The sequence below is a fragment of the Glossina fuscipes genome, unplaced genomic scaffold, assembly GCF_014805625.2.
Source record: "Glossina fuscipes isolate IAEA_lab_2018 unplaced genomic scaffold, Yale_Gfus_2 0, whole genome shotgun sequence".
In the NCBI taxonomy this organism is placed as follows: Eukaryota; Metazoa; Arthropoda; class Insecta; order Diptera; family Glossinidae; genus Glossina; species Glossina fuscipes.
This window is the reverse complement of record NW_023998414.1, coordinates 31,155,120-31,177,336: the sequence shown is the minus strand read 5'-3', so window position 1 is coordinate 31,177,336 and position 22,217 is coordinate 31,155,120. Positions and strand designations below refer to the sequence as shown.

The following is a 22,217-nucleotide window of genomic DNA, read 5'->3' as shown; positions in this document are numbered from 1 at the left end:
ACCAACTATTTTTTATTTTTTTTTTTTATTTTTTTTTTTTTTGCTTCAAAAAGGCTCTTCTTTGTGCTTTAGGCTAAAGTTTTTTTTTTTTTCTTGTATTTTAGTAAAACTTGAACATGTTTTTTTAAAGAAACAAATCTTTAAAAGTTTTTCATATGAAAATATTTACTTTGGGTTGCTTGCCTTTTATGAAATGAAAAACTTTTATAAAAGAGAAAAAAATTTCAACAAAAACTTAAAGGCCTTATAGCCATTAATAGCGTCGTTACATTATCGCGTAAGACAGGATTCATTCGGTGTTGTTTTTCCCAACTGGATGGATGAGCATGCACTTTAGCTAATTGATATAAATCAGCATAATATTCCATGCCAGGTATGCCCAATGAATTAAAACTCGCTGATACTTCAGTGCAATCAATGATTGCCGTTTTCAAAGGCGTCACCAGGAGAGTTGAATGATTTGGCTTTTCTCGAAACCATATGAAATAATAATAATAATAATAATAATAAGTAAATTAATTGTTTATTTCTAATCATTCCCATCGATTTACCATCTTTTTGCCCTCGATTAGTTCACGCATTAACAAGACAGCTGTACGACTGCCGGCCAAGAGATTCCAACGCGACCAACTGAAATTATGTGATAATGCTAATGTTGACATACACGCATATAAATGCATCTCCATTATGTAATTCTTTTCGCATGATCCTTCCGTATAGCAGAATGTGTCCTCCTCAGGAAATATATCAACACCGGATTGTATTAAAATTTGCTTTATTACGTCCAATGGTAATGTTTTCCCCACCATTTCGCTAATACTTTCAGTTGAGCCACCTTGAAAATTGTTAACGCTATAACCGTCCTCTGTAATCGTCATATCCACGCTCACTAGTGACGCAGTAAAACTGAACAGTATGGTATCAAAACTGAAATCAAAAAAATGAAAAAAAAAAAAAACAAAAAACAAAATGCATTCAGCTATTACCGAATCTTTTGTATGTACGCCTTTAAGGCGCATTACTCGAAGGAAATGAAATTTTGATAATTTATGATATTGAGTACGTATAGGTGATGTTTTCTATTTTTTTACAAGTATTATAGGATCATCCATATAATAATCCCTAAAAATTATTCTCATTACATTTGTTATGGCCTATGAGTAATGAGCAAGAAAATCCAATTTATTTTTACTTTTACAACAAATGTGTTCTCAATTTATGTTCTATTTTCGGCGTATCAATACTAACATGCAGGCAAGAATTTCCAATAATTTCAACTTGATTACAAACACTTCGACCAATGATCGCATAAAAACGTATGTAGAATTTTCAAAGCAAAACTTATAATATCTGCGTAGTACATAAAGATCTATGTGAAATACAAATTAATTTAAGGTAAAAAAAAAAAATAGCTGATGTAGCGTGTTCAGCTAACTTACATAAACACATGCGAACATAGTGCAAACAATATATATGAAAATCTTATAAAACTCTTCTACTAAACTGTTAGGGCAAAGCTTTCCATTAGCCACTTGGCGACCGATACTAGCCATAGTTCCTTTAGTTTGCAAAACGAAAAGTATTCTAAACCTATTCGTTAATTTCATTCAAATACGATATCAGCAGATTGTGCATATTGAGGAGAATTATTCATTTATTTATTTATTTGTTTACTTACGCATGAAACTCAAAACTGAAATAAATTAACAGCCGAATTCAGTTGACCCTTAGAAGTAAATCTTATGGCAAATTAATTTAAACACGACATAGGCAAATCACGCCTATTAAGCAAAGTTGTTTTGATAAACTTTAAAAAGTCCGATACTGAGATTATGTGATAGACATGATTTAGGTTTCTGCAAACAACTCTAAACTCTGATTAAACGGCCCATAATTATATTTACATTTACTCGGCTTAACGGAAATAAGTTGCCTAGAGAAGAGGAAGGAGATTGGGGAAATGATGCGAACGAATCGATAGTACCATTAATTAACTTAATTAGGAAGGAAACACCAAGAATAAATATAAGATTCTCAAGTGACGGTAAGGATAAGAAGGAAGAGAGACAAGGGGGCCCCAAACCAAATTCCTGAGGGCAAACCACAAGAATTGCTTTTAAACGGATTCAATTGAATCTATTTAGTTACATCTATCTATCTATAGGAAGGAGACCAGATCTATCTATCTATAGGAAGGAGATCGACCATACAATAGAGGCATACTCAAGTATTGGTCTAACTAAGTACATGTATAGCTTTTTTGTAATATGACGATCTTTAAATTTTGTGGATCACCTTTTAATGGCACTAAGCGCGGACCTAGCTTTATTTAAAGAGAACTCAATGCGGGTTAATAAGCTCATAATTATGTCAAGCTTTATGAAAATGAAATGATTGAGCAAAGTCAATACCGCCATATATCAGCTTAGCTGGGAAGGATATCCCTCAAGTGAGGCAAGTGCTAATGGTAGCAATCTATTTTCATATAGGTGGCAAAGAGACTATCGGATTTCATTCGAAATTCTACGCATGGTATAGCATCGATATAAATCCTTTACGAAGGAGACCACATAATAGAGGCTTTTTCCAGTATCTGCCCCACCATTGGCATAGGCGTACAGATAGTTGTATAGACAGGCAGACGGACATGCTTAAATCATGGATTCAAATTGATCAAGCATACGTATATATTTTATAAAATCGTAATGTAAGACTTTGTTCTGGAGGCTGCAAACGTTTTCACGAAATGAGTTTTCTCTCATCGTTCGATGGTGGATAGAGAAATTAATAGATTTCTCCAAAAAATTAACTAATTACGCGACTATCGTTGAGCTTTTGTCATATACCGTCATTCAATTTGTACTAAACAATTTCAGACATTCGTTTGCTTGCCACATCTAAGTGCAAGTATATGCTTGTATTTTTTTTTTATTTTTTTTTTTATTGTATTCATTTACGTGTGGTCTTTACATATGTTATTTGACTAATTGTTATTACATAAGCAATTGAGTGCAGACACATTTCAGTTAGATATATATATATATATATAGTTTATATAATAACAAGCAGTGTGCTGGGTGTGTGAACAATCGAACAGACAGTTTTGACAATTTACCACCATCAACTACTGCACAATACATTTCTATTTACATAAGCACACAAACCAGCGTAAAAGCTCATTAATTTAAACAACTTTGCCCTACATGCACTCATTTGAGAAAAACAGTGAAAACGACAGCCATAAGAAAAACAATAACAACATCATAAACCACAAACAACAATTCCCATTTCAATCTAGCCATAATTGTTAAATTACTTACTTTTTGAAATCCGGTTTCAATTCCCATGTCTGATATGGCATATTGCTGTAACGATTTAAGGCAAAACCGAACGTTCCTAGATAATAAAAGTTCAACATAATTATATAGCATAACATGTTATAGGGATTTGAATTTGCGAAGAGAGCTTTATTCGATTTTAAATTGATTTGAGATTAACTCGTTCCGATAAAATATAAAAGATGCTAGATGAATGTAAACAACAACAACAACAACAACAACAAGTCAATTACCTTAATTTTTCATGCAAGGTAGGGTTTGGGTGTCAATTTGTGTAAAGGGAATTTTTTTTTTTTACTTTTGAGAAATATACCGAAGATACCAAAGTTATTTATTCTTAATTATTTTGTTTAGCTTGAAAAGGGTATCGTTCGCCCAAAGCAAAATCACGCTTATCTGCATTACGTGTATAGGTATATGGTTTATAGTTATATATATATCTATATACGTAGTTTCTATAGTAAATATATAACGAAAAAATTTATATGCTTTCCATCCGACAATGCGAGTTTTGTTTTCAATCTTTCTTCATTAGTATGATATTCTTATACATATATACATATACATATATATATATATATATATCATGTTTCTGTAACGTTCTCCATGGGGAACAACTGCAATGTCATTTTCATGTTCAAACATAAACCCAAAATAAAAATTTCTCTTGTGCAAGTAAACATCTCTTAGGAACATCGGATGTGTCCTCTTTACACGTAAGAGACAATAATCCTTACTGACGAAATCATTTAACCAAATATAAGCTCCATCTTACATATACGAAACGTAATCGTGGGTTTATTGTTTTCGTAATAAGTAAAAGTACATATTGTATTCCACAAATAATGGTAAAGTCCGGAAAATATATTGAAAGAAAAATTTGAAGCCATGTGAAGCACAGTGTAGGACAATGGAAAGCTAAAGCAGTTCTTTAAATCCTCTGGCATAGCACAAAAGCTATTGGAACTACCAATGAGCGATATATGTCTTATAAGTGGCCTCTACACGGGTCACAACTCTTTTACTGTGCGAATGCGCCCCCATCAGGCGCAGGATCAGATGCCAAGTGCTTGGCAAACACTTTGTAACGCCGATCATCGTATGGCGTTCTGAACCCAAGAAAGTGATGGGATTCATGAGGGCTGGGGCTCTACGGGCACTACTGAGCACAATAGATTTTTTTTACACCTTACATAAATATCAGTTCAGTTTCGGTTTTATTTAAGAGGACCAACTTTTACAAGGCGCCGTCTTTATAAATGTTTTATTCAAATTTCAGATCATTGATAACTAAAAATATATAAAACAATTAGGTTTTCTCATCGGGATTAATTTGAACTTTTACCGCTATGTCTTAAGATCCAATTTCAAATTCAATTCGGCCATTTTGACTGAACTGAATTGAAAAATTTAATAAATGTAAATTAGTTCAAGGCGTCACTTTTGATTAAGAATACATGCTTTTCAAATGTCTTTGATGTCTATTTCTAACCCTTCAGAGATAAATTTATGGAACGAAAAGAAAAGAAAAAAATAAGATGAGAAGCCTTTACTCTCCGCTTTGACGAATTAAGAAAAAAAAACAAAAAAGAAAAAAGAGAAAAAAAGAGAAAAATCTCATATAATCGAACTCACCTAGACGTCCAGTACGAAATTGTATTGACAGTTTGTCCTCATTGAATTTTGTATCATGTACATCACGTATACTCCATTTGCCATGAGTGAAGGTGGCCGGACTCGTTAATTTGAATTTTTTGCTGCAATACACGTTAAACAAGACAAATAAGAAAACAACGTAAAATATATGCATATATAGTATCACAAGAGTTTAATGCAATTACATCTCGTTTATAAAAAACGTCATATTTTTTGCAATTTATATGTTAAAGGGCGTACTATAAATTGCATTTTCTTTCGAAGAGTGCACAAGAAAACGAAAGTGTACAGGCATCAATCCGTGGGAAAATGTGCGCTCATTTTTCGGTAAAGTGAATTTACAAGACATAAGAAAAACAAAGGATAAATAAACATTATAGTCGAACAAGGCTGTACACCACTTCACCTAATTCAATTGTTTATTTATCTTTGCGAAAAAATTACAAAAGTCCAATTTTGTGTCCATCTACGGTCATACTGTACATGTAAAGTGGCCTCGATGCAATACACGGACAATACATGATTCGAATTACTATTATGGATTAATGTGGATCATAAAATTTTAAAAATCGGATAATTTTGCCACGTAAGGGCATACTCTTCATTATAATAGTAGTACTGGGCTTAGACTTAAGTGGTCCAAATTCGTTAAAGCTAAGTTTGATGTCACATAGCTATTTTCCGTATGAAATATTGAAAATTAGTTTCTTTAACCATATGATTGAATGCGTTTCGCAGCATAGCGAACGGTTTTCTTTGAAAAGGCGGATACCTAAATTAGACCTATGTAGATCAAATTTCGTACAAATTAATTTCTATTAAAATTATTATTATGAACCGATTTTCAGTATGAAGTACTAAAAGTTAGATCATTTTGGCGTGCAAAAGTTTACTTTTCGTAAGAGGGGTCCAGATGGAATGGAGTTCAAAAAATTGACCCTTCCGATACAAATTTTTTCACATCAATTCGGTATGCAAAAACACCTTAAGTTCATAAGAGTGATTTATGACAAAACTTGACTCAACACCACTATATATAGGCGTTCTTATCAACCATAAGCTTTTATATGGCGACAAAATGTACATTTATGTTGCGCCATTTAGCTCACTTAACGGTTTGAGTACGAGACGGTTTTGAAAAAATACTGTCGAAAAATCCCAAGCAGCGCGATCGCGCTGTTTAGATTTTATGTCGAGAAAACCCGAGCACATTTCGAGCATTGTCGACAACTGACGGTGCCTTAACAGGGCAATTGCGCTGCTTGGGATTCTTCGACAGTGTTTTTCCAAAACTGTCTGGTATTTCTCGACATGATATCTGAGCAGCGCGATCGCGCTGCTTGGTACTCAAACGGTTAAATACAAGTTTATCTAAAAGTTTTTCTATAACGATTAAAATTCATACTCGACTCTCGAAGTTCACAACATTTGCTCTCTCTGCAAATATCCTTTAATTCGATAGAAACATTCAGAGAATCGCTAAGAAAAAGATAATTCAACATATCGTGGTTTTCGTCATATAGCAGGGGCATTTTTAGGCCGCCATTTCGAAAATGCAGAAAATTCGACTCTACTACATTGCATTGCGATCGGGGGAAAAGATGTGTGCAAAATTTCAGCATAATTGAACGTTTGCACGAAAGCATTCGAAATGCTTATGAAAGTTACCATAATCGGTAAGTTAAACAAAACCTTATAAAAAGAAAACGGAATTATTTTCTGACGTGATTACTAAAATTATTTTCAATTTCGGCAAACTTCGGTAATCTGCACAGCACTGCATTGCTTTAGTTTGCGTAAAATGTTTGAAGTAACAAATTCCATCGGTAGTTCTGTTTAGCTGCTTCAGTAAAATCCTGCCTACGCCCGACAAGAGGAATTCCTTACTTTCGCATTTAAGTCATGAGAAATGACTCAAGTCTTGACTTTGCTTTTGTCTAAATTTTTAGTCAAAATTTTGTCACATGCATGTATCCAATTTCTATGCTTTCTATCTCAAAGGGAAATTCGGTTCGTAGAGGCAACCATTTCATGTACTTTCTCGGCCGAATATTTGATATTTTTGTTTTTTTTTTTTTTTAACTTGGATTTGGGTTGTCTTCCAAAGTATAAGCACCATTGCCAAATCGCTTATAATTAGCGTTAATAGCTTTTATCTGTTTCATCAAATTTTGTCAAACATGAGATGAAATTTGACGTTAGCTTTTTCTTTTCCATCGGGCCCTTGCGACGAAGTGGCGAAAGTTACTATCACTATAAGCGTCGTTAGTTGATTGAATTATTGATTAAAGTTAGGAACAAGTTAATTTTTTTCTTTCAAGTTATATCACATTTCATAGTAGGAAGGATTGCGGTCAGAGAATGAATCTTGTCACTAAAAGAGTTTTTGTCATTTTTGATTTCATATCAAACGAAGATTTATCTTAAGCTGGCACATATTTTTTTTCTCGTACATAATGCGTTAAGTTTGTGCGGATGCGTACAAAACCCAGCAGTACTTGAGAAAAACCCTCCTTTTATTTTATCGATCAATTTACAATTACTTTCTTGTCTGGCCTTCGGTCCGTTTTGTTTTCTTGTGTTCAACCATCAAATTCTCATGCAAATGATTCGAATCGGAACACTTTCCTGACCACTGGAATACATGTACGGGGATGTAGGGTGATTGATGGTAGACCATGACCCCCTATAGTGTTTCACTTGTTTGAATTAATTTAATAGCAATCATTTCACTAGCCATTACCGTTACTGCATGCCTGTGTCGTTACGAATTTTGTTTTCTTCTTCACTAATTGTTTCACTTAATTTTTCGTTTATTTCATCCAATCTTCTGGCATTCTCCGATTTTAATTATAATTCATCAGTCGTTGCTGTACTCACTGCAACGTGAATATAATCAAAGTTTCTAATGTTTACCGCCCTTCGCTACAGGCGCATTCGTTTTTGCAATTGAAACGTCACGTAAAGAAGTAGTTGCCCCATTTAATGCTGCTTCTATTTGTTTTATAGGTTCGCGGCAATTTGTACGTTTCATGTCGGTCTCCGTGTCGAAATGCTTCTTGTTTACTATTTTATATAGTAAGCCTGATTGTCATTGACAGTATATTGTTAGCACTTTACGCTGAGCAGAAGGCAATTGAAAGCGCGGTCAGTTGTTATCGTTCCGTGTACTAAAAAGGAAACAAATAGTGTCACACGTGCAAGAACGATTTATATAAAAAATAAAATATTTTCATTACTCATACTATTATATATACATCTTTCCTTAAATGTTATTTAAGTTAAGTATTCTCTTAATAAAGAACGTGTTTTCTCAATTCAGACTTGAATAGCTCAATAGAGAAATGTTTAATGCTTTTCGCCGGTGCAAGTTAGGTAATCTTTTCTCTAATAAGAATGCATAATATAATCCCTCTAATGATCAGTATTAAGACATTTTATTTCTTCGTATAGGCAAATTAAATCCCCGTTTTTTTAACCGATCTTTCTTCCCGGAAAGAAGAATATTTTATGAGATTAGAATTCAATCTTTCAGCTTTCGCGATTAAAAATTTCGCAAATCGTTTCGCATCGTTCTTAATTAAATAAACGAAAGGAACATTTACATATTCAATTTTCCTTTAGCTCTTTTAGATTTAATTAGGTGCTTGCATGTATTTTGACATCATTGACATCAGTCGATGAAAATGCGAATTATGGTTCAACTCGACCAATGCGATTTTCGTCTATACGAAATAACAATTTCCCAGTTAATATTATTGAGTTATTCAACGTATACAGAGTCTAATCATTCAATGCTGAAAATTACATTTTCGACGTTCATTACCTTTGTTATTTGATTTGAAGAAATGTGCCGATGAAGCCCATGAAATACTTTTACAAGCGCCTCAGTTTTGGTTTTAACGGATTAAAAGTGCTGATTTTAATATATATCAATGACAAAGATCTGCCTGGAGGACAAAAAAAATAAAGAATTCAAAGACAATGAATCGGAAGAGAGAGAATCGCACATTCCAACTTAGCAGTGGATCAATTAATTGTTTCTAGACGTGGAGAGGAGAAGAGCGACAAACTACAAAGTTTTACTATGCATGTGGTGGGATTACAAGTAAGGTGCAGTATATATATGACGAGCTGCTAAATGAAACTGTTACTGCAAATATCTACCGACGTCAATTGAACCAATTGAACGATGTATTGTTGCAAAGAAGATAAGCAATAGCGGTTAACAGACGACAAAGTCATTCCCTTTCATGTGAACACACTTTGCCGCTGCATGGCTTGGCTGGCATGCGATTTCGAAATGGGGAAAAAGTGAAAAAATTAGTCGATTGGATCTCTGCCAAACCAATGTCGTTGTTTCGACATTGTATCACCATGTCACCAGAAAGGTAAAACACAGGAATGGTTATGATACCAATATTTCTCCATAAATGGCTTTTTGAAAGTAAAACAATGATCAAAATACATGCAAGCACCTATAGTTTTTAAATTGTGATTAATTTGTATGTATTTTTATCGAGGAACTTCATGTATACAACATTTTTATGTTCAAGCTGTCAAAAGCAAAAGTTGAAATGGAAATGTGCAACATGCGGTTATCTATTAATTCTGCAGCTCAAATTTTACACGTCAACAATATTTGGGAAAGGACCGACAAGCCGCAGAAATTTACAATTGTTTGCAAATATTCGCTTAAAAGTCGCTATAATATTGTGTACTTACTGTGCTAAGCACAGCGTGTATACCAGATTATGTATATAATATATATATGTGTACAGATCGCAGCAGATATATATGCATTTTTTGGTTTCTCCACTTATTTAGAGGATTTTGTCAAACTGTATAAAATCGTGTAATATAATAGGTTGCAGTGCACGGGCTAAGATATATGTATGTCGGCGATTGGATATTTGGTTTAGCTTACAATCAAATATATCATATAAGTTAGTGAGGCAAGCCGCATAAAAATTTATATTTAGATGTCAGGATCAGGATTCGATGAATTGCGGACTTAACGAATACATACTATTAAGCGAAAGTTTAGAATCAAGCAAGAGCTCTGCAAGAGAACCTATATAACTTTTAAAATTTCAATCTATTTTGATATGATTCTCTGACCGATTGAACTGACTTTTCAACTGGGGATACGAGTGTTACGAAAGAAATTATAAACCAAGCGTAGTATGATTGAAATATGATGGTTATGAGAAGGGAAAACAAAAGAAAAATTTAAAGAAATAAAATCAATTGACATCAATTGTTAAGTGTTGTTTGCTCGAAATGTAAGAGTCATGTAGTTGGGAAGAGAAAAGGCAAAAAAAGAAGAAGATAAAAAAGCAACAAAAATCATAAAACAAGTAAAAATGAAATCAAAAATCACTTCACGTTTTGTTCCTTTGCAAAAACAACTTAACATAGGTTTTCAGTTAGAGAATGTTTTTTTTTTTTTTTTTTGGTCTTTCTGTATATATACGAGTGTTTATATGTAGGCAAGACAACCCTCGAATTCTTTGACAAGAGCAACAACAATTTATGGAAATAAAATCTCAACAAGGCAACACCTATGTTTTGCATATAAATGCGTCCGTCTGTGCATTAAGGGAAGGACATTTTTTTTTACTCACACAATTTCTTCTTCAAATTTCTCCTACTTAGACAATTTTTCTTTCTTCCTTTGAGTGTAATTGACAGTTTGTCAATTTACCTGTCTGCTTCGGTATGCAGAGAATGAATTTGTGTCTTGTTGCTTTTATTATTATGACTTACCCGTCTATAGTAGCGCTTGTACTATCACTATCGCTTTGACTGTGTTTGCTTAAATAATCATAAACACTTGCTGGCCCACTGCCTTCAGCAACACCTTCTAAGCTGCGTTGTGTAAAATTTTCTTCCTCTGCTTTGGCTTCGTTATCTACTAGGGCATTATAGTACCATTCCTCGCCGTCGTAATCGTCTTCGTCATCATCTGTACTACTACTATCAGCATATTCTAACACATTCTCTTTTTGTTCGTTTTCCCTTTCATATGTATTGTTACCCTCGCTTAGGTCTGTCTCACGTATTAAAGCTATATTTGAATAATGGGCAAATGTTGGTGATGGCTGTTGCTGTTGCTGCTCCAGCTGCTATTGCTGTTGCTGCTGCTGCTGCTGCTGCGGCGGCGGCATGACATCCGTCAATTCAAAGTCTTGTTCGGATTTTAATGCCTCTACCATAGTTGTTGGTTCAGTACGTTTACCGTTATTTTCAATTTTCTCTTCAACTTCGTTCGCGTCGTGCAAACAACGAAAATTATTTTCCATTAGATTTGCTGAAATTTCTTGCAACAATTCCCCTTGTAGCGGCATTTGCAATTCACATAAACGATCCAAGTCCTTGTGTATTTTATATTTTCACATTAAATATATTCACATTTATTCATTGCATTGTTCAGGAAAAAGTAAAAGAAAATTTGAAATGGAGCGTAAGAAATGTTGGTTATATCGTTTTTTTTTTTTTTCTTGTTTTTGTTTTTTGTTTTTTGCTTATTATAAAAGAGAAAAAGAAAAAGGAAAATAATTTATAGAATGCTATTTAATTTCAAAATTCATACAAGAACACTGCATGCTTCACTTTCCATGTTTTTATAAAACTGATATATCTATTGCATTTCTCGAAGAGTTCGTAAAAAGATTTTTCCCTTTTAAGATTGATTCCATCATTTAAAAAAACCAAACAAAAAAAGAAAAGATCAATATATAAGGGAAATTGTACTAGTGCTATATAAATGTATACATGTACATAGTTGAGATGAACAAAGACATTTCTCATATCATCATTTTTTTTTTTATTGTAATGCGTTCTGTAAAAGTTTAGTTTTAAAATGTTACGGTCCAAGAAGGCGGAACTATCACAAGATCGGTGCAAAAAAGTATAGAAAAGCAAATTTAAAGGATTGAATTCGCATTCTTTCACACATGATGTTTGTCCGAAGGAAACGATAGTAAGGACAGGGTGAAGAATAGCCCACGGCATAACATCAGCCTGTCCGGTAAGAAAGTTTCGATTTTCCGTCCGTCTCGGTGAGGGTTTGTGCGCGTGTACTTCTTGGATGTAACCGTCTGTGGACTGTTTGTTGTATCCCCTCCCTCTAATTGCTACCAAACTAGGTAGCTTTACAATATCCCGTGCGTTTGTCCGTTCCAACGTATGACCGTCCGAATGTAACGTTTTGATTGTCCTAATATAAAATATTATTTCTAGATGAAAAAAAAAAAAAAAAAAAAAACATTTTTCTGTTACATAAAATTATATATTTTTGGTCAGAGCAGAACTTTAACTCCATCTAATCGTGTCTGACTCATCGCGATTCCCTTTTTCAGCTGAAGGTCAATAGCCCTTGCTATACTTATACTTGTTAATAACTAGAGATCTATGTGAGATGTCAATGGAGAAGTTAAAGACTGTAACAAGTAGAAATTGTTGAAATGAAGTGGGACACTGAATATATATAATATTTGATAATGGCAACTATAACTTCATATTTAGATCACTGTGGCACTGTGGCAAAAAATGATCTCAAAGATCATTTCCTTGTCCACTTCGTTAGTAATTTAATATAATTAAAAAAAACTTTTGCAGGACTAAGTTGCGATATAACTCCACCGATCCATCACATTCTTCGCTTTCTTCAAATTGATGTCAAATTAAGTTGAATCATTCAGAATAATAAAAATATATATATTAGTCGACTCACAGCTATATTCCCAATATACGCCTAGAAATATGAAAGACTCGTTATAAACGGGAAAAAGATTTCTTGTTTGTCTGAATATTGACAGATTCGAGCTTTCTTATTATGCTTGACAAGATTTTGGCAAATATATATATATATATATATATATATATTGTTCGTATTCAAACAGGTTAAAAAATTAGTTTGAAGTAATAAGGCGAAGAACTGTGATGCTCGTGTCGCGAATAAATTATCGATTTTCCTTAATAGGTAACACGGCCTAACTTTAGTCAAATGCAGCCAGAGCTTAATAACAAATGTTTCAGATTAGGCTATTCATGGTAATCGAAGGTTTAAAGTTTCCGAGAATTGTATGTATTATCCGGGTCAAAAAAGTCGAGTTTTTCTACCCATTATTTCAATAGGAAGACTTATCGTACAGCTCTCGTATTTAAATTGTTTTTCCTTTTTACCTCAATCAACTGCGAGAACATATACTCTTTGGCTAATCCTGCATCTTGTCTTGGTAATACCGAATGTCTTGAATCGTTTTGTTCATGTCCTTTGTTACCATTGCCCATAAGACCAGTTATGCTATCATCGCATTGTAATCCGCCATTATTGAACTTAGTCAGCTTGTTTAAAGGCTCTTTCCTCAAATCCATTGTATTTGAAAGCAATTTATTTGCTTGATCTCGTGCTTTCCTTGTTGATACCTCGGGCAGCAATTGCCGTTGTGATGTTGTTGGTAATGACAATGACAGTGTTTGTTGTTGTATTTTTAATACTTTTCTGATATGTGGTTGAACAAAAAACTCTCGAGGCTCATCTAAATCAAGAAAATTCTTTGTTATACGTGTTATATGCAATTGTTGCTGACTGACGGTTATATCATCGACCATTGTCTTATTGTCTACTGATGGCAAAAACGTTGCATTGTTGGTTTCGTCAAGTCTTGCTAGAAACAATAGTCTCGGTGGTAGTTTAGCTTTTTTCAGTTTTTTACGCTTAAAAATATATTTTTGTTTATGCTCTTGTCCTTTAACTCTCTTGTCTAAGCGTATTGTGAAACCTGATGGTAGTCTTGGTATAACAAAGTCATGCAATAAACTTAACATATCAATATTTTCGGGTATGTTGTGTAAGTCGAAATCCCTAACTTCTTTCGTAGGCAATCGTGAAGATTTTTGCGAGCTTCGTTTATGTAACTTAGAGGTCGGCAAACGAGGTGAGAGACTTTTCAAAGGACTAGGATTTGTGGTAGTCGATGATAGAGGTGTGCACCCGTCTTGGCTGCCGCTTGAAGTGTGAGAGGTTGCCTTTTTAATGCCCTCTGTTAAATCAGATTCTAAAGTTTCCAAACGCGTCTCCCAGCGACAGACAATTGGCGGTTCAAACCAAATAACACTTTCGGGTAATCTGAAAATGGGAAAAAGTTCGTTTTTAAATGGATGAAAACTTTTTATTCTCCAAATAACGCACTGTACGGTAACTAAAGCTAACTTATCTAAGGCTTTCTCAATCATACGCATTTCAGTTTCAATTTCTTCGGGAAGGCGCCTTACACCGGGTTGAGGTGCGGGTGGTGGCTTATAGGTTTGATAATAAATCTTATGACTCAGTTTATTAGGTGTTACAACTAAAACGCATTCCATTTCAATTAAAATCGATTGCATTTCTCTTCATTACTTACTTATCCTTATAAATGAACGTGCATTTAATTGTTTATCCTGTCGTGGTGTCTCTAAATAATCGAGACAATATACGCCACCAATAATACGATACTTTCTTAAATTCACATCGGTATCGAGTAGATTGTAGGCTTCTGGACCTATTGCTCTTCTTCGAAGCTTATTTATTTCATCTTCGTATTCCAAATACAATTTGTCAACATCTTTGCGTTTCTCTTTTTCTAATATATTTTTTTCTACTTCATATTGCTCCAATTCGGAGAGAGGCACTTCTTTATCAAATTCGGCTAACATTTCTTGCAAAATCTCTTTACGTTTGCGCCATTCTCTTTTGGTTTGAGTTAATATATCTGGATGGATATTATTGTCGAAAATAAAGTAAAACACTGCATAATAAATTTTATTGCATTTATTTACTTATGTTATCAGGCCTTGGTTTCTTTAGAGTAAAACTTGGACAATAATCGCTAAGATGATCATAGTTTAACCATAATCCTCTCAGAGCTGAATCGTAGAGTGACACCGTTGGAGGCAAAGATAATTGCATTTCCATTATTGGAAAATCAATTTCATTGTGTTGATTTTGATCACCTATGCGTGACTTTGAATTCAACGAACTAGAGGTATGTGTTAAAAAGAAATTATGATTAGTTCAAGTCTTCTTATGAAAATAAAAGGCCTGCTAACATTTGAGCATCTTTGGAAAAGGTCCAAAGGAAATTTTTAAAAACCTCTGATGTATAAACATGTTTGGACACTGCCAGGCGATCAAGTCTTGAAAGAAAAGAAAAGAAACAAAAAATATAATGAATGTTAGATTAGCATCGACTTTTTTTTTTTATAACCATCTGTGAGCTGACTTCGCAATTAAGGGAAGTCGCTTGCGTGCCTTCAACAAATTATTGTTATGATCTTATATATTTTTGTTACATACATATATATATATATATATATATATATATATCATATGTATCTATGTAGGTATTATTGATATTAAAATAAAATCAAAATGGATATCTGTCGTGAACAAATATATAAAAGATATTAATAACGTCATATATACATATAATATTTGGAATCATACCGAAATATAAGTGACATACAAACAAACATACAGTTAGACATACAAACTTTAAGCACTATTGCATTTATATATGATCCTCCGAATTCCCGCAAAAATTTCTCTTTCGAACTTGATCGTGGCATTTTTGCTTCCACCTAAAAGATCAAGTTTAACGTGCTAAGCAAAGCTTCAAACAAAAACAAGTAACAAAAGTTTAGTGGGCTATGCGCCAACTGTAAAAATCGTATGTCGCTTTACCTATGTAACGATCTTTCAAAATAAGGTCTTATATGCGATCCGAAACAGTCGCAATAGCGCTCGTTCTTGTGCTGAAACATGTCGGTATGTCATATTTTATCAAAATGTTTCCAAAATTGTGACGTGAATCACGAATTGAACACAAAAAAAAAAAAACAACACAGACAGAAGGACACATCCGCTCACACTTAATATACCCTTGTGCCATAAGTGCTGTAGGGTATAAGCAGCAAACTCATGCATTAGCTTAATTGATTATTGAACCAAAGCTGCGTAAAGTTAATTTGGAGAGTTCCAAGCATAATTTGTTTTCAGACACAATCAAGTTGCGGCGTCGATTTGGATTTGAATTAACTGATAAGCATTTAACCTTATGTGAGTTCCATTGTTCATACAATCCACAAATGTGTAAACGTAAAATTTACAAATATTTCCTAAATCGAATTCAGTTTTCCTGTGGCGGGCAAAAAGAAAAAACTAAGATAGACTTACTCCATATCACGTTCTATATGCGACATAATCTTGTAGGTGAAATCATCTAAGTAATCTTTAAGGAATACCCGTATTTCAGTTTTCAATTTCTCCAAATCATTATAAATGTAAGAGGGTTTCTTTTTATCCTTTAGAGAGTCATCAAGTTCCTTTAAAATCTAGTTAAACGTAATTAAATATAATTTGATAACTTTGTTATATCCTTTCAATTATAAATATACGTACCCCTAATACTTCTTTGGTTCTGGCGGCATAAATATCGCCTGCATTTCCTTGCTGTTTCCGGAGCGTGGCTTTAGTCAAGTCTGCAGCGCCAATGTCTTGGGTTAATAGGGATCTTTCGTCGGTCCGCAAGAGCCAATTACGTGCTTCACGCTTTCTTTTTTCAATATCACTTTGCCATTGATGTATGTACTTACGCAAGTCACCGGGACAATTTGTGTTCGGTAATCCATTGCAACGCATATACTTCTCCCAATCGTTTTGTTCATTGTCCACCGATCTAATGGCATCGATTGTTTGTTGAATTTGCTCAAAAAATGCAATACTTTCCTTAAGCTGTGTCCGTCTTTCCCTATTTTCCTGTATTTCCAATTGCAGGCGCCGTTTAGCTTGTTCACGTTCAACTTTCCGCTTATGACGAGCCTCTTCCACCTTTTTCAATCTGAAAGCAATACAAGAATAATATATAATACAATTGTGCATTTAGTTGAGTAATTTTTTTTTTTTTTTGAAAATATAAAAATTTTCAAATACAAATTTTTGATTTTCATTAGTTCAAAAGATTTGTGTGATGTTGTTATGTGATGGAATTGTTTCCATAGAAAGACATATCTATGTTTTGTGTCTCTCTATGGCTGCTTAATGTCCTTTCTACATCAACTGTAGCAATAGTTCCTTTTGCTCTATATTCAGAGCAAAATTATGCACGGAAGAAGTAAGTGAACAGACCGCTTATCAGTTGGACACGCGTTCACATGCTTAGTTAACATAACTGGGTAAGAGTACAAATAATTTTAAGAAACCATTCGTAAAACTAAAAATACAGTAATTCCTTATCCGTTCAATATGTTTACGATCACGTTTTACCTCAGCTATAATGAAGTGGATGCAAGTCAAAAAGGTCTTATGCAGTTTACGAATTCTGATACCTATTTGTGGTTAATTTACATTACAAATATAGCGCAGATAACATAACATTTTTAACGATTACCTTTGCAGCTTTAAATTTAAAAATTTTAAACTGTTTAACATTTAAATTCACATCTGCTTCTTCGTAGAATGCAAAGTTCTGGTGGAATATTTAATAATCAAAAGCTTTGATAATTGTTTTTTAAAGTTTCTTCTTTCTCTCGAATGGATGAAAAATTTAAAACTTTCGTCCAGACTATCTTTCCTCCAGACTATCGGACTGATTGTGTCTGATGTGAGACTTCTTAATAATTAATTTCAACGATTTTCGACGATGCTTGCAAATATTTATAATCAGTTTTTAATTAACATCCACTAAAGGCTACAAACTTCATCTTTCATCATCATCATCAGAGAGAGAGAGAGAGATAGAGAGAGAGAGAGCAGGACTGCCCCCATTCATAAACTTGATCTTCAGGTATCCATCAAAAATATATAAATTACGTTGAAGACTTATTATTGGTGGTATAATGAAACTTTAAAAAAAAAACGACAGCCAAGACAATGGCGGACGGACAGATAGACGTAAGCAATGATTTCTTTTGTTTGAATTGCATGTCTAGCATAATCATAATTATTGTTTTGTCATTGCATTTCTGGCAAATGGTATCAAAGTCCTTCTCTATGCGTTGTATTCTAGCGCTATGAACGATCAATAGTCATAGAACAAAACCATATCTATTCGTCCCATGGTTTTTGGAATTTTGTAGCAATTTTCTCGTATACCGCTGGATTGATCAGTTATGAGAAGCCTATCCTTTACAAAAAAATCACATATAAAATCACAAAAAAATAACTTGTGCCTTGTAATCTCTCTATGATTTTACTCAGAATATGGCTACATATCTGAGACAAAGTATTCGTCTCTAATCTCCGCCAATGGAATAATCAAGTACGAAAATTGGAACTTAATTGCAATCAATCCTGCAATAATCATGCTCGCTAAATGATAAAAATAATTGCAGCACAACATTAGTAAGCAGGGAGATGAAATTCTTTCTACACAACTGTTTTCTTATTGTATCCGAATTATTCACACGCCACATTATGTAGCACATAATGCTGGGCATAGCATTGCTTGGAGTATTATTTGCGGTAATAAGATAAGTTTATAATTCATTTATATGATGATGTGGTATCGCGACGCTAACAAAATCACTTGGAATATGATGGGCTAAAGTTTGGATAAAACATATGGTTTCAATTTTAGTTTAATTAAGTTCAACGTGGACTGCTTCTCTTTCTTATTTATTAACTTACTTTTCTCGTTCCATTTCTATGCGCAATAATTCAGCCTGTTCGGCCTCTAAACGAGCCTTTTCTTTCTTAGTTAACTTCTTCTTTGGTGGCTGCACCGTTGAGTTGAAAACAAATTTTTATTTTTTTTTTTTTATTAGTAAACAAAATTGTTTGTTAACAAAATAAATAAATAAATAAATGAATAAACGTAGTCCATATATTTTACCATTTTTTTAAATAATTAATTTTTATATCCTTTTATAGAGAGCGAAGATTTCGACTGCGATTTCTGTTGTTTATTGATCCAACTTTAAGTTGCTATTAACTACAAAAAAAAAAAAAAGAAGGAAAAATAAAGGAATATCTTTGGTTTTATGTGCACCCACTAAGAGAGTAAAATGAGGGAGGAAGTAATAAAGTAGAGAGCGGTTAATAAAACAAAAAAAAAATAAATAAATAAAAGATATTTGAAATAAACTGATAGATAAAATTTGAACTTTGCGTTGTTAGCCAAATATCCTTTATAGCCGCACATGATTAGTTGCGAACCTCTTCATACGATTTTTGTTTTGCCTTTCTTCTTCGTTTTCCAAATCCAAAAAGCAAAACTTTTAACGCCTTATGTATCATCTTAATTTAATAAAAAGGCTCGTTATTGAGGAATATCATTTTTTTGTAATTTATTTTTATCCTTCAATCCTTTCAATTGAATAGACTTGTCATCAGTATTATTTCCTCTGGTCAATTTCCTTCTCTTACAGAAATAATTTGGTTTTCATAACAGACAGCTAAACTTTTGGGATATATTAAAGTCTTCAGGCAGGTATCCTGCGAAGTACGCTCTTAGTGCGAAATTTTTAGTCAATCTACCTCCGTAGAGGTCGTATCCGTTGCTAGTATCCTCTAAATATGATTTTATCAACGTACAAACTTACCTATAAATTTTATCCAACAATTAAATGATCTCATATTTGAAAGTGTTGGAATTCCTTCATCATATCTTGCATCACATGGGATATGAAATAATTAAAAGGATTTGAGATAGGCCCATTTTCTCCTGCACCAATCGAGCTAGAATCACTTTCTAAATCGATTTCAGTATGTCTCTCCGTCTGTCGGCCTCGTTTTCTTGTCTTCAATCCATAGGCGACAATTTTTTAACTATTGACGTGTTTCGGCACAAAGCCAAACGCTATTGTGAATGGTTCGGATGGGATCACTTTGTCAATCAATTCGCATATAACGCCTCATTTTAAAAAGTTTTTAAATGATTAACTGTATTAACCTAAGTGATGTAGGGTATTTAACGGTGGGTCTTGGTTTCTCTTAGTTTTTTTACTTGTCCCATTAGTTCACAAACTGTCATGTGACAAGCAAGCCCGCATCTTATAAACCCATTACCATCATCCATTCTGTCATATCTATACAAATTTTAGCCTACGGCAGAATGATAATGAAAAATATTCAGAACGATTTTCAAGACCGTGTCTTATTCACCTTATGGCTGGCTATTGAGTAGAAAATGTCAAAAAAGTAAAAAATAAATGATTGAAAATTCGCTCACTAATAACTTTCGGATTTTTTCTGCTTTTTAAACATGATTAGTAAGGTCATCCATGAAATAGATTCGGGAAATTTCTGCCTATTGTCCCCCATAATTTACGAGTAATGAACAAGAACCACCAAAATTATCGCTTAGGGAAACAGACGCGCTATACAGAGGACAAGTCCTTTGATCAATATCAACTTGCATACAAGAGCTTTCAGTATTTCTGCCAATTTTCCAGCCGATATTTCAGTTTTTGGAAGAGTGTTAACACTGCACACATTCACAAGGACATACCGACACAGGCAAACGGACCGGCGGTTAGATTCATTCAGGAAGTGGCGCCTACAACAACTATGCATACATTTTAAGGCCCCTGGTCTTGGATGTTGCAAACACTATGACAAAATAAGTACACCATCCATCCTTCGCATGTTTGTACACTAGGTTTTCTAAAAAATCAAAAAAGTTTTTCATAAAAAATTACATATCTGTTATGAAAATGATAGAACAAAACCCCTATATGTTATACTTACGCTGAATCAGTGGCACGTATTATTTCAAAACTACACCTAACAAACTGTAGACTATTTTTATCGATTGCGGTTGAATTTCTGTCGCACTGGCTAAGCAAAAAGCCATAAGACACGCTTGCACTGACTGTTTATTCGATATCTATGATGGATTGTACATTGAAACATTTTGCCTATTATTGTGAAGGTTTCGGAACTCTCTCACACCCGTATTGAAATTGTAGTCTTAGTAATTGCTTCGCTCAAAGTATTAAACTCATATCTATAAGGGCTCTTTTTTTGGCATTGCAAGCGAGAATTAGTTCTTAAGTTCATTTATTTTTGTTTTCTATTGTCGCAGATCTATCGATCGGAAGACCCAAATTAGATAAATCTAACTTCCACATTCCATAAATTCCATTCCACATTTTATGAATTATATCATTGACAAATTTTCTTATTTATTATTATTATTAATGTGCAATTCTTCTAAAGTCCTAAATAAAGTTCTCCATGGAAAAGTTGCCACTGCTTACAATAGCAAGTGCTCACATGGCTAAACTGAAATTGATACATATTTTTCGTGATGACCTTGAGTGCAGACAAAATGTGCAAAGACATTCGTGATAGCACTAAACAGGAAAAGATAGTTTAAAACGAATACATCACGATATTGATTATAATAGTCAATGAAAAGTGGCGTATACGATATTATTACTTGGTGAAAAGGTTTTCCTACTCTTGTTACATACACGCCTGATGGGCATCAAAAAATTTCAATATAATTTTTGATCTCCTTGTATTTATAATACATTTTTTTTTTTTTTTGATTTAATTGCGTGTGTATATGCGTTATTTCCTTTTTATCTTAAAAGTCTTACACAGGTCGAGTGGAATTCTCCTTAAGCTATACACAATAAAAGCATGTACAATATATTTATATGCATATACGTATATATATGTATACATATAGCGTGAAATTTTTGTTTGAATTCTTTTATGTTAAAAATAATACATATTCATATGTACATATACATATATATATATATATATATATATATATATATATATGCTTATATGATTGAATATAAAGTTAAAAGAATGTCCAACATTCGCCCAGAGACAAGTTTTAACATTCATTTTCATAGACTTTATTTCAGTTTGTCATGGCAAACCCAAAACGAATCGGACGAGATGTTCCCCTTTGTAAAATGAGAACGCACCTGCAATTTAAAATGATAATCTTTTAATACCATATGCAAGGGTAGTTTGCTACCAGTGTTAAGGTGACGAACTAATCCTAGACATATAGACACACACATATCGAGACATATGTATAAACGGCAAACATGCCAGCTTGCCGAGCACAAAACATGCTTGAGATTTCACGAGTTTTGCAATTATGCCCTCTCTCGTTCTCCTTTGTCCTCCGAAGATTATATATGTTGGCATTTGTGTTTTACATTCTTTTGATATTTTATTTTGTAAATGCAAACTATTCAAGTTTTTTTTTT

General features: G+C 33.5%; 1 protein-coding gene across 1 annotated transcript; it reads right to left on the bottom strand.

The window, feature by feature from the left end:
• Nucleotides 1–224: 224 nt before the first annotated feature.
• On the bottom strand, nucleotides 225–20,056 carry LOC119644044 (dynein intermediate chain CFAP94, axonemal). The gene is made up of 15 exons (XM_038043604.1): nucleotides 19,985–20,056; nucleotides 18,667–18,755; nucleotides 16,441–16,879; nucleotides 16,216–16,373; nucleotides 15,090–15,176; nucleotides 14,820–15,019; nucleotides 14,405–14,752; nucleotides 14,194–14,350; nucleotides 13,185–14,130; nucleotides 11,168–11,371; nucleotides 10,764–11,122; nucleotides 4,974–5,095; nucleotides 3,321–3,396; nucleotides 552–927; nucleotides 225–464 (listed from the first exon to the last, which is right to left on the bottom strand). The coding sequence occupies exons 1-15, from the start codon at nucleotides 20,054–20,056 to the stop codon at nucleotides 225–227; spliced, it is 3,873 nt and encodes a 1,290-aa protein (XP_037899532.1).
• Between the last annotated feature and the right edge of the window lie 2,161 nt (nucleotides 20,057–22,217).